We start from the raw sequence: 13187 nt of genomic DNA, 5'->3' as shown, positions 1-13187 counted from the left end.
GAAAAAAAACTAAACAAAGGAAAAAGCTGTAAAAATGACTGGCATTTGTGGGGCTTCAAACCTACTGGCCATTCCCTACCCGAGCTCCACCTGTCTGTCCGCTCCTGGCCTCCGGACCGCCGGCGGTGAATTTGTCCACAGGGCGGCGCCTGTTGCCCTGCCGTGTTTGTTCGAAGGGGCCCAGCCCTCTGCCCTTCGCGCAGTGGGTAGTGTCTGGTGTCGTCTGGGGACGCTGCGGGGGCCGCGGGCCTGAGCGCAGCTGTACCCCTGCTTCTTTTCCTTTCCTCTCTCCCAACCAAGAAGGCGGGTGTGGGTGGGCGCCTCCCGTGCCAGCACCCCAGCGTGGACGGGCCATGCAGAGGCTGGGTCAGCTCCCCAGAAGGACCAGTCATGAGAGGAGCCCCAGGGGCCCAGGGCTCTGGCTCTGATCCTCCTAGGGGCAGGAGGTGCAGATGGGCACGCCTAGCGTCAGACTCGAGCCGGCTACACACCGGCCGGTAGACACCCTTGGCAGCAGCCCAGGGGGCCTTCTGCCGACACAGGGACAGGGGCTTGAGGGGCTTGAGGGGCAGGGGCTCCAGGGCTCCTGGCTACAGCAGGGCTCCTGGCCTCTGGTAGTGCTGCGGGAGGGCAGGGCCGACCCCCTCGCCAGGCTTCAGAAGGCTGCAGTGTGTGCTGGGGACCCTGAGGGGCGAGGAGGTGCAGGGCTCCCTGCAGTGAGGCTCAGGGACGGCCTGTGCAGTCAGATGGCCGTGGGGAGCAGCCAGGGGTGCGGTGCGGGTCTGACCAGGACTGGTCACTGAGGTGTGGGACCCAATTCCTCCCCCTTTGATTGACGTTGTTTTCAACAAGGGTTCTCTTCATCTTTCCTCACAAATCAAGCAGGGGTGGGGTGGGGTGGGGGTTGGTCATGGAGTGGGGACAGATCACAGCACCTGCTCTCCAAGGAGACTGTCCATCGTCAAACACTCATAGTGGGCACTCACCTGCCTGTCCACAGCTGTGCTCAGGACAGCTGTCCCCACTCATGGACACGGGGTGAGCATCTGCCAGGCTCCCTGGGTGTGGGCAGCACGTGGCCTGCCCACTCTCACCTCCCGGGGCCTCCTCCCGCCTCTCCCACTCCTCGTTATCTCTATGGAGCTGCCTGTCTGGGTTAATTTGGGGACTTTTTTCTGGGGGATAGTTCTTTTGCATGACCCCCACAAGCAAGCCACACCTGCTCTTCTAGCTAGATGTCCGCGGTGTGGCCTTGCCGGCCCACCCTGCAGAGGGTCGGCTGCCGCGGTGCTGGCCGGCTTTCCTCTCTTTTTGCTGAGTTTCATTGTCTTTTCTTTCTGAGCCTTGTAAGTGTACAAAAAATTATTTTGTTCTGTCTCGGGAAACTGCAAATAAAAGAAAAACAGGACAAACTGCTTCCTGTGCAGCTGGGTGTTTTATGCTAGGACTCTGCCCCCTACACCCTGGCCCCTCCTGGTGGGGGCCCCCAGCTGGTCCTGGCCACAGAGGCCAAGTCTGGACTGCCCTGAGCCTGTCAGGAGTGGAGAGCCTGCCCAGGGGTCCCTCTGTGCAGCCACAGGTCCCAGCTCCAGCAGCTGCTCCCCCACAGCCCCACCTCTCTAGTCACCCCAGTAGTCTTCAAAGTGGGGCTGAAGGGCACCTCTCTTTCAGAGGGTCCCCAGGCCCAGGCTCCACTGCCCTGCTGAGGCACCCCTCTGCCCACAGTGCCAACTTCCTGTTCTGCTCACCACCGGCATCACCCTGGCCTGCTCCCATGAGCCCAAATGCTACGGTGTGCAGACACCACACAGGCCTTGCCGGTGTCAGACAACAGTGTCATGCACAGCACAGCAGTGGCTGCTGGCATGCAAAGGCAAGACAGTAGGTGATGACAAGGGGGGCCTTGACAGGCTTCTCAAGGAGGTCCAGAGGACAAGACCCCCAGCAGAAATGTGGACAGAGGGATGCCAGGCACTGAGCCTGAAGTGGCTGGACTGAGGTGGGACGGTGTGAGGCCTGGAGCAGCAGGGCTAGGTGCTCCCCAGCAGACCTCCCATTGCAGCTGCTCCAGCATGAACATGCCCTCTGACACCCCCAGCCTCTCCTGTCCTTGGCTCTGCTCCACCCTCTGTGCCCCTGGCCTGTTCCTCAGGATGGACATATCACCTAGCTGTGTCCCTACAGCACAAGGACACCAAACCTGCAGGGACGTCCCTTAGAAATACCCACCTTTGGCCTGTGCCAGCTGTTAGCACTGATCACATAGCTGTGTGGCCTGACTAGCCACCTGACCACCTGGCTAGAGGCCATCTGATCATATGGCTGCACACTTGACCCGCTGCAGGCTTGACCCGCTGCAGGCCTCTTGGCCCACCTCCCTCCCAGACACAACCTTCTGTGGAGATGGGTGGCTTCCCTTGCCCCTGACCCCAGGCCCAGCAGCTACCTGTCTGTACATCATGTCATGTGCTTTCCTGGGACAGAAACACAGGTTTTAGAGCCATCCTAGACATCAGACACGCCCACCCCATGGGGCTGACAGACTGATGACACAGGCACCCCAGGGGCATCTGCAGGCCACCACCTCCAGCTGCAGCCCCTGGTGGCAGACACCTTGCACAGGCCAGGAGGCCCTTGATGTCAGCGTCTGTGCCAGTGCGCTGCACCTGGCAGGTATGCTCAGGTGTGTGGGCGGGGGGGGGGGGGGGGGCGGCTGCACTGGGCAGCAGGGCCTAGGGAGATATGAGCTGGCCTGGGAGAATGTAGGGCAGAGCCTGGGAGTGCAGCTTCACAGCAGAGTATCTCCTATACCTGAGGCCTATCACCTGTAATCAGAGGCACTGTCCCAGCCAGGCTCCCTGGGATTCTGAGCCGAGTGGGGCGTCTCACCCTGCCGTGTGCAGAATAGGTCTGTGGGCAAGGCTGGCACCTCAGGCAAAGGGAGGTCAGTGAGGGCCTCCACATGTCATTGGTAAGTAGTACCTGCTTTGGGCAGAGCTCCCGGGCCTCAGCAGGAAAAGCCGGTGCGCTTGGCCCTGCCAGAGCCCAGAGCTGCTTCTGATTTCAAGGGTGGTGGAGAGCTGAGAGCAGGGTCCCCGGCCAGCAATGAACCAGGCTGCCAAGTCTTCACAGAGCTCTACTGATCAGCAGCTGAGCTTGTTCCATAACTGGGGCCAGACGCCCCAGCCCACAAGGGTGCCCCGCATACCTGCAGGGCCCGACTCCCCTGTCACCTGGGTCTCGGTGGAGGGCTGGGAGCGGGAAGGAAGGTTACGGCCCAGGCCCCCACATCAGCCCAGCAGTGTGTGCAGCACAGAGGGGGCTCCCTGAAGGAGGGGGCCCTGAAGCTTAAACAAAGCATAGGACCATTTTGGAATTTCAAAAGACAACTTTATCCAGAAAGAAACTTGTCAAACAAGACAGAAAAGTTAGGCAGCAATTACTAAAATACACTCTTAGCCAGATGACTTAACATTAGAATGACATGAACAGGGGACAAGATGGCACAGGGCCTGAGCTGGGCCCCCATTTGCTCCCTCCTCCAGTTCCACCTGTGCCCCATGTCCTCCCCATCATCTAGGACCTGAACTACCCAAATGGAGTCACAGCCACCTCAGGCATCAGTGAGCAGGATGGGCCTGCGCTGCCCAGGTGCGTCCAGGAGGGAAGTCACATGGACAAGCTGGCTGCATAGAGGCAGGCAGGCCAGCAGCACCCAGAGGACAAGAACAGCCAGCAGGTAAACCTGTCAGGGAGGAGGCGCTCAGAAGCCATAGATCCCATTTTCTGGTTCACACAAGAGATTTCAGAGCTGCTGGCACTTCCTGCTGGATGAGTGGACCTTTGGGTCAGGCAAGAACCAGCACGTCAGGGAAAGGCCCCTGTGGAAGAGACCACAGTGGCAACTGCCCCAACAGGGGCTTCCTGGGGCCCAGTCCAAGGGTGCACCTTGTCCTCAGGCAGCCCAGGGGGCCGGAAGAGGCAGTGTGGGACACAGCAGGCCAGGGTGTGGGGGAGGGAACAGGCCCCTGATCACAGGTGGGGTTTTTTGGGGAGCCCTTGGGTTGGCTGGCACCTACTCTTGATGCCCAGCAGCAGTGGCCACAGGAAAAGCCATTTGCTATGACATGCAGGCCCCCGGTGGTTGCCAAGACAGGCCCGTCAGCAGAGGCACACACCTGTGATCCTTATGTTCAAGGTCAAACTGCAGGTCAGGTGAGGCATCCTGTCCCCCACAAAGACCTCCAGGGCACCTCTGTGGAGCTCCAGAGAAGTGTCCACAGAAACGCAAACCGAACTGCAGAACTGGTGAGGCCCAGTGACTATCTCACCTTGGCCTCGGCCCCAACATGCTGGCCCACCCTGACTCACCCCCACCCCCTGCGGCCCTATGCAGCCTCCTCAAGAGAGCCAAGGGTGCGCCTGCCTACCACCCCAGGCCTTGTGGACCAGGAACCCCTTGTTGAAGTGCTGACACAGTTAACAAGTAAAACCCAAAGGCTGCTGGGTACCAACAGAGTTGGCCCTGACCCAGGGCTGTCAGGGTTAGAAATGACTCCTTTGGCCTCAGCAGGAGTCCAGAGTGTTTATGGTTTCATTTGGCCCAAAAGTACACCTCTGGGGGCCTGAAGTCATCTTTCAAAAATTACTAGACACGTGAATTTGAACATGCCCCGCCCCAGGTCCCTTCCACCAGCCCTCGGCTCCTTCCAGGAGCTCGAAGCAGATGACAGGTGGTTGCGCTTTGGTCTTCACATGGCCACCAGGCTTCTCAGGGACTGCGGTTCTGGTGTGAATGGCAGGGACTCTGCATCGAGGGGGCCTCTACGGGTTGCAGTCACATGACTGCGCAGCACGAGTTTTGCTTCCGGGCCTAGAAAGGAACAAAGAAGAGCTGAAGGGGGAAGGGGGCTGAGGAGGCTGTGGTGACCTGGGCACACAGTGCGGGAACCTGGGAACCAGAGTGCTGGGTGGGACAGAGGACTGGAAGCTGCCTGTCCTCATCCCTCCCAGGTGAACTATCTGAGAGCAGTTCACAGCCAAGACCACTTCCTCTGCACCTGTTCCTGCCACCAGGAAGGTGCTGGACACAAACGAGAATGGACCCAGCTGCCCACACTCTCCCTAAACAAGGCCGCCCTGGCTCCTGGGCCCTCCCTGGGACCCCTTGTTTCCTGTAAACACGCTACAACCCCAGGGGCCACCTCCCCCACAACTCCCCTCCTAGTGGGGGGCGGGGCAGGCCTCTGCTTGCTGCCAGGGCCCAAGGCCTGGGAAGCCGGCACACCCACCGTTTTGTAGAAGGCTTTCGAGTGGATCCCCAGCACTTCGGACTTCGACACCAGGTCATCTATCTTCTCCCCCCGCTCCAGCAAGGACTCCATGGTGTTGTGCTGCATGAAGGAAGCGGGAGCAACATCTACTCTGTGTACAGCGAGCGGCTGCGAGCCCAAGTCAGGAGAAGCACTTCCCTGGGCCCCTCGCCCATACACAAGTACCCTGGCACAGGTCTGCCTTGGGCATGCAACTGGACCTAGTGACCTGCCTATGGAACCCAGAAGGTTCTGCCTAGCACAGAGGGCATCTCCCAATTCTGTACAGCACAAGCTTGAACATCCAGACCGGGAGAGGCCACCCAGGTGCATGTCCATGAACTGGACCGGGCTCCCCTTGAAGGGCCGTTTTCTGCGGTCCTGACCTGTCTGCACTGGCATCTCCACACTCAGGCATCATGAGCACACAGACCCGCCCCCAAGGTGGGAGGAGCCTGTGGCCCCCTAGGGGGGGCACTCCAAGGGCAGATGCCAGGCCTTCTGAACCTGAACTCATACATGTGAAAAGACACAAATGAAGACCTCACGTCCTGGTCTCCACACTGGCCCAGTCACTTGGATTTCCACCCAAGTGACTGGATTCAGATATGGATGGAACGAAAGGCAGCATGGCCACTGCAGTCAGAGCAGGGCTGGGTGACCACAACCGGCTGGCTGTGCCCACGCATAGTACAGGAGTGCGCGGTGTCTGCCAGCTGTGGGGCTCTGAGCAGGAAGCTCGCCTTCAAAGAACTTAACTTCCACACCCAAGTCTCATCCCAAACCATGTCATCTAGGGGGGCCCAGGAGTCCGACCCAGGAGACAGGATTCACATCAGGGTGCGGTCTTCTGGGCCTTCTCTCTAGCCTCTTGGGGCCTGATGGCTGCCAGGCACTGGTGTCAGTGAGGGCGCTAGGAGCAGAAACACAGAGATCAGGATGCACTCCCATGCCAGCGGGGAGACCCGCAGTGGCAGGGTCATGGCAGTGGCATTTGGAAAGAAATCTGAGCAGAGCCCTGCCTAGGATCAGACAGGGACCACAAGAAGTGTCAGAGAGCCTACACATCACCCTGCAGCAGACTCCAGAGCTGCTGGTTGGCTTTAAGCAGAAGAGTGACAGCTTGGTGGCTGTAGCCTGGTAGGCAGACGGAAGCGGCAGTTATAGACCAGGAGGTCTCAGATAAAAATGTGGCATTTCCGACAACTCTGTGCACCCAGCACCCAAAGCCCATGGGGAGGCGCCTGCCTGCTCTGAGACAGGCGAGGGGGCATGAGGCTGGAAAATGGCCAGGCTGGCTCCCAGCTTTGTCCCTTGTGCAGCCGGTCACTCAGGGTAAGGAGGGAGAGACTCAGGGTGTCTGGCTTCGAGGCCCCTGGAGCCCGGGGAGAGGTGGGCCATCACTTCCCAGAACAGTGTTTTGGCTACGAAGGTGTGCCAGCCCTCTCCCCTGGACTTCCTCCTTACCAGAATGATCTTGGTCTCATCTAGTTCAGCCTGCACTTTACTCATGGGGTCAGCTTCTCTGGGATTCTAGGAAAGAGGAGTGGAAAACAAAAACGTCAGGACTAGAGGAGCCACCTGGAAACAATGCTCAACTGAGTGAGTGGGACACACTGTGACAAGCTACTTAAACACACAGGACAGAGAAGTGACAGCCGATCTGGGAGCCGGGGCTCCAGGTTCTCATGAAGTCACCCAGGGCCACGGCTATAGGCCAGAAAGTTTCCCACGGCTCTGGGGCGCCCCACCTGGTATGTACTCAGGTAGCCGTCCAGCGCCATGTAGTTGATGGTAGCAGGGGAGCCAACCGGCCAATCGGCCCTATCGACCTGCCTGGAGAAATCATCCAGCACCTGCAAGACAAAGGAGTTCAGTGATACGGCCTGTGCACACCATGCCCATGGCGACAGAACTTGGCCCCAAGAGGCTCTCAGGCCCCCAGGGCCTGGGGGAGGGCCGAGGCGGACTGCCAGCACACAGGGAAGTCCAGACTCAGGTTGCTCCTCCCTGAGCACTCTGGACATTCAGAGCCAAGGGCACCCAGCCCGAGACAAACCCCAGCTGGTGAGGACAGAGGCATTAAATTTCTAAATTGCAGGTTCCGGTTTTACTGAGGTTATGGACTTCTAGGAATGAGAGTACTAGTCCTGATTCTCCAGCCAATTCTTCCAAAAGGAAAAATTTAAGCCATCACCAAATTCCATGTGCTCCTAAGTGTATCAGTCCTTTGGGGGACACAACACAGCAGTGTTCAAGGACTTCATAATTAGAACCTCATGAAGACCGAACACCAGGCACGGATTCCCCAGCAGGGAAGGGAGCCCCCGGCACTGCAGGACAGATCAGGAGGGGCCCAGGGTGAGCAGACAGGGCTCAGTGGAGGGGACAGAGCAGAACTGGAGTCAGGTGTAGCTCAGGAGGAAATGGAAGCCACACAGGCCAAGATCTTGGCCACCACAGACCCAGGACGTGTGTCCCAGAGGAGAGATGCTGCCACTAAGGGGAAGGCCAGAGTGTCACAGTGGCCCTGGGACATGGGTCTGGATGGAGGGCAGCAATCAGGGCCACAGAGGGTAGCCACAGAGGGTGGCTGGGGAGGGCAGGGAAAAGCTGAGCTCGGGACAAATCTGGACCACACAACCTCCCCCAGGCCTCAGGCATGGCTGTCACCCAGCCCCAGGACAGCTGGGCTGCAGACTCACCTTCTCCAGCAAAGTGAAGGCCACCCGGGATGGGTACTCGCCGTCAGCAATGACCACACCTGCCAGGCCATCATTGCGCACGTAGACGTGGCACAGGTAGTCTGAGAAGACACGCAGAAGGACCTTTCACCCACTAGCCAAAGCGTCACCATGCTGGGCTGCTGCCTTTTGGGATGACGAAGCCATGCTGCAGACCAACCACTCCCTGAGCAAGGCTGGTGGGCGGGTGCTCTGTAGCGCAGCTCGGCTGGACGCGCATGGGGCAGTGCACGTGGGAGCTTGGCTGTCAGCTTGGCCCAACACCCACTTTAGGATGGGGAAAGGCCCTGAGGCTCAGGGTACAGAGCCTGGGTCTGGGCCCTGTGTCTGGGCACAGCCCTGAGCTCTGGGCCAGGCCTGGCAGTGTCTCGGGGGGAGGCAGCCCTCTAAGGTCCTGTCCCCAAACTGAGGAAACTCTGGTAATCGAAGCAGCCCCACCCTCTTTAAAAGCCCTGTCATCAAGAAGTCAGCTCTCTGACCCCATCTAGGGAGGGCAGGAGGGGCAAGGAGCAAGGCCTGTCCAGGAAGCGCCTGGCCACTACAGGCCAGGTCTGCAGGGTCACAGCCTCTTGTCAAAGCAGCGACACAGTCAGTCTGCAAGGGGACTTCTGCCTGACACCCACAGTCCCCAGGGTTGACTGCTGTCAGCAGGAGAGGACTGTGGCTGGTGAGTGAGTACTTCTTGTTTCTAAGGCTCTCAGCCTCAGGACTCAGAAGCTAAATATGGAAAACGAACTAAAGAGCTAAGGAAGGCGAACAGTCCCTAAAGTCGGAAGTGTGCAGAGATGGACACCAGCAGGGTCAAAGTGGACAGGCGTTCACCACCAACACACTCCAGGCGTCCCCCCAAAAGTGAGACAGACCCAGACATGGGGACGAAGCACACACGCCACACAGAAGCTGGGTCAGGTGCTGAGGTGCCAAGTTGGGAAGGTAGACACGGTCCCAAGGGGTGGAGAATCCTCACATGTCCACAGCCACGACACCACCTGCAGTGTCACTGGTGCCCACACCATTGAGACACCCCCTCCGCCCTTAGGGCCATGGTCTGAACAACATGCAACAGGCCATTTCTGCCTGAAGGTCACTCACCCCTTCCTCAACTGTCGGCACAACCCGCGCCTCTGAAATAAATTGAAATAAATGCCTAACAGTTCCCATAGGGAGCCTGGACCACGAAGAAGCAAGAGTAACATCTTTAGGTTCCTGGTCAAAACCTATGGAGCACAAAACGTAGTGGTTCCTGGACCAGATGACTGAGGGTCTTTCTCTGAGATGCCTCCACTCCCGAGGGGGCGTTGCTGACTGATCCGAGACTCAGACCAAGCTCTGGGGGCAACTTTACCCAGGCAACTGGACACCAACGGTGGGCACAGAATTTTGTGCAAATAGGAAGAGGAGGAGGACAGAACAGAGACCAGGTCAGTCACTCCTTCATGAGGCAGTGGGCTGCCTGCAGCATGGTGGCTGGGCAAGCACTCACTGCGGGGGGCAGTGGGGGGGGTAGGCCCTCTTACCTTGTTCTTTGACAGAAGCTCTGCTGCCTTTTGCTGAGCGCTCCACAATCAGCTGGCTTGTGAAGGTCATGAACTCCTGCACACTAAGAAACACAACACGTATCACCTACTCCTGTCGCTTCATCCCCAACACAACGGAAAGTGACCTGAGCTTATCCATAAGGTGACATTGCTCCTGGGTTTGATTCTTTTCCCTCCCAACCTCAGACAAATAATAAATACTTTGTAAACGAACAGATCCAGATAGTTACAAATTATGACGACCATTCAAACTACATCTATTTGCTACCCAGCTCACCCAAACCACCTGCTTCCAGACTTCTGAGGCGTTTCTACAGGCTATTGTCAGTGTAATGATTTGATCAGAGTATGGTTTGGGACACAGTGGTGGAGCAGAAGCCAGCTCCTGTTCTCAAGGCCCCACTTCCAAGAAGCAGGTCAAATAAACACTGCCCTGGAAAAACACAGAGAAGAACTTTCTGGCAGATGCACAGCCAGGTATGGCCATGGTGTGCACCTCAGTGGAGGCTAAGTCACCTGCGGTACCAGTGCTGGGCGCTAGGGAAGAAGTGTGGGGCAACAGCTCAGAGATGAATCATGGCTGGAACAAGGGTTAGGGGGTGGGGGTGGGGGTGGGGCTGGGCCAACGACTGGCGGCATGTACAACAGTGGTCCCATAGGAACATCCAGGAAGATTCATAGTGAGTTTTTGCAGAAGCATTTGCAGAGCTCAACAGGCTCCGTAAAAAAGTATGAAAACACGTAACCCAACAGTTCCCACCAACAGAAGAAGGGTCACAGTGCACTGTCTGCTCACAAGTAAGCCCATGATGCCACAAGGGCTCAAACCAAGCAAATCACCACTGACTTCTTTCTGTAGAGTGAGCCCTCTTCAAAAAGAGCCTCGGGAAGGTCTTCAGGGGGTGTCCTGGGAGAAGCAGGCTGTCACGGCAGGTAACAGCTCTGGGAACATCACTGCCCTGGAGACCATACACAGGGACAGGGCGTGGACATGGAAGACAGTGATGCTTATGATCCTGATGCTGTGCTGACCTAGGATGTGTGTGTCTGTGTCTCAGTTTTTAACAACAATAAAAAGTTTAAAAGTTAAAACCACTAAAAACTTACAGAAAATACCTTCTAGAGTGAGGACGCAAATAGGATGCTTTTGTACAGCTATACAATGTTTCTGTGTTTTAAGCTAAGTGTGATTACAAGCATCAGGTGGAAAAATCGAGAACTTTATAAATTAGGAAGGTTACACTAAGGTTGACGTTACTGAAGAAACAAATTTAATATAGATCGGTGCAGCCCAGGTGTCCAGCACCATAGAGTCCACGGCCAGGTGCAGTCCCGGCCACATTTTCTCTCCCCACCAACCTCAGACTCACTCATCCGGAGCCACTTGCAGTCCTGCAGCCCCCATTCAGGGCTGGCACCCTGCACAGGCGCACCACGCTTATCTTCTACACCGTGTTTCCACTGTACTCTTCTGTGCCTCAATGTGTTCACGCACACGAACACTCACCACCCTGCCACAGCTGCCCACAGCCTTCTGTACAGCTCGGTGAGCAGTAGGCCGCACCGTCTAGGTGCGAGTGCGCGCATGGTGTTCGCACAGTGACAGTCAACTAATGACACTAATGACACATTTCTCAGCATGTCTCCCTGTCGCTAGGTGACACATGACTGTGATTCCTTAGAGAAGTCTCCCAATAACAAGTCCTTGCAGTAAAACCTCAAAGAGACAGAGGTCAGGGCAGGATAGTCCTCAGACAAAGAACTGCACGTGCTGAGAGAGCTGGCATCCAAGGGCCAGGATAGCCAGGAGACCCTAGGAGGTTTTAAGCCTGGGGTCTGGTGGGTGGGTCCTCAGGTGGGCAGGATGGAAGGGAGAGGTCCCTGAGAAACATAAACAGCCAGCTGCAGCACATATTGCAGCAGTGTCAGTCCATCATCTGACACAGGCTTGCGTGTCCCAAGCTGGCGAGGTGTTGGTCCCACACTGAACACCAAGGATCTCCAGCATTCATACACAGGGAAGCACAGGAAAGGGTTGGAGGGAGCCAAGTCGGCACAAGTGCAGAAAAGAAGCCAGAGGACACAGCATGGGGGCCAAGGCCTGGAGAGTCAAGTATCAGGAAGATACTTCAAGACTGACCAAAAGAAGCAGGAAGCTCCAACAAAATAAAGTAATTGTTTTGGATCTTGCCAGCAAGCCACTCTCATCAAGAACACCACCACCCTGCAGAGCCGTGGCAACAGTCCAGATGGCAGATCAACGACAGCTTGGAGATAGTGACCACAGCAGACGCTGCGGGGTCCCTCTCCTTCCGGGCCTGGGTCCCCTCACCTCCCATGGATAGGCTGCCAGTATCTGTCCTACTGCCAAACCCACCTGCTTGTAGGATATGCCCCAGAAAGGCACAGGTGCCCAGCCTGCAGCCTGCAGGCTATACGTGTCCCAGGATGGCTACAACGTGGCCCAACACAAACCCATACATTTACTTAAAACGTGATGAGGTTTTTTTGTGATTTCATGTCACAATGTATTTAATGTGTAGCCTGAGACAACTCTTCTTCTAGCAGTGTGGTGCAGCAATGCCAAAAGGTTGGACATCCCAGGAAAAGTTTAAAGCCCTACAAATGCCTAGCTTGCTTCCTTCCAGGTCTTGGTGTAGAATGCTTTTGTATCAGGGGGCCAATGTAAGAGGCGCACAATTTGGGTTTGAGTCCTGGCTGGCTGTGGTGTACTCTCTTTGGACCTCAGCGACGTCACCCATAAAGGAAGGGTCCGCCAGCACCTCTCACAGGGAGCTGTTAGGATACATGGACTCCCAAGACGTGGCAGCCCAGTGCGGAAACCAGAGTCACTGCCTGGGAAACACCGGTTTCAAATCCAGACTTCTGCGCCTCCACCTCCTAGTTCGCCTCCACCCTCTAGTTCGGATAACCGGACACGAACCTGGGAGATCTGGTTTTCAAAGTCCCCTTGTAATTTTTACAAGGCAGGAACGTGAAAATCACCGAGTTCAGAAGTCTTTGGGATGGCCTAAGCCTCCACGAGCGCCGGGATAGTTACAGGGAAGTACGGTCCGCGGACCCAACCAAGGAAGAGGCCCCCGCCGGGCTTCGCCGCCTGGGCTCCCTCCACCCCCGGCAACCTCCCCAGCCTCCCCGGCCCCCCCCCCCACGACACCCCGGTCTCCCTGCCCCACCCTCCGCACGCCTCCGCGAACCCCTGGTCCCCAGCCCGCCCGTCCGCGAACCTGGACCGCTGGAAGAAGCTGAAGGATGACACGTCGGAGGCGGCCTTGAGCAGCACCGCCTTGGGCTCGCCTTTGTAGAGGACGCTCAGGCAGTAGAGCTTCATGGCTCCGCCGGGGCTGCCAGCCGGTCCGCGGACCGGCTCGCACGAGCAGCCAGCCTCCGCCCCTCGAGACCCCGGCCGCTGCGGACGGGTCGGTCGCCGCTTCCTCCTCTGGGCTCGGGGCCCACTTCCGGTTCCGGCCAGGGGCCACCGCCCCTGGCTTGCGGAGCGTGTCCGCGCCGGGGTAGAAGAGGGACGGCCGGAAACACGCGGCGAGGGGCGGGGCGCGAGTCCGAGTGCGCAT

General features: G+C 57.6%; 1 protein-coding gene across 1 annotated transcript; it reads right to left on the bottom strand.

Annotated features, from left to right (window-relative positions):
- Positions 1-3368: 3368 nt before the first annotated feature.
- On the bottom strand, positions 3369-13113 carry YKT6 (YKT6 vesicular SNARE protein). The gene is made up of 7 exons (XM_037041010.1): positions 12843-13113; positions 9574-9656; positions 8018-8118; positions 7064-7168; positions 6780-6845; positions 5292-5393; positions 3369-4873 (listed from the first exon to the last, which is right to left on the bottom strand). The coding sequence occupies exons 1-7, from the start codon at positions 12944-12946 to the stop codon at positions 4838-4840; spliced, it is 597 nt and encodes a 198-aa protein (XP_036896905.1). The 5' UTR covers positions 12947-13113; the 3' UTR covers positions 3369-4837.
- Between the last annotated feature and the right edge of the window lie 74 nt (positions 13114-13187).

Source organism: Sturnira hondurensis, unplaced genomic scaffold (assembly GCF_014824575.4).
Source record: "Sturnira hondurensis isolate 20B ecotype Veracruz unplaced genomic scaffold, ASM1482457v3 Scaffold0002840, whole genome shotgun sequence".
NCBI classification, from domain to species: Eukaryota; Metazoa; Chordata; class Mammalia; order Chiroptera; family Phyllostomidae; genus Sturnira; species Sturnira hondurensis.
The sequence above is the reverse complement of the archived record's forward strand: the minus strand, read 5'-3'. Positions and strand labels throughout refer to the sequence as shown.

Bases quoted from the DNA above. Each gene is read 5' to 3' on its own strand.
- YKT6 (XM_037041010.1), bottom strand. From the start codon at position 12,946: ATGAAGCTCTACTGCCTGAGCGTCCTCTACAAAGGCGAGCCCAAGGCG. The intron at 9,657-12,842 runs GTTCGCGGACGG...TGTGTTTCTTAG, and splicing joins AGCTTCTTCCAGCGGTCCAG to TGTGCAGGAGTTCATGACCT. The intron at 7,169-8,017 runs GTGAGTCTGCAG...TTTGTCTTGCAG, and splicing joins CCTTCACTTTGCTGGAGAAG to GTGCTGGATGATTTCTCCAG.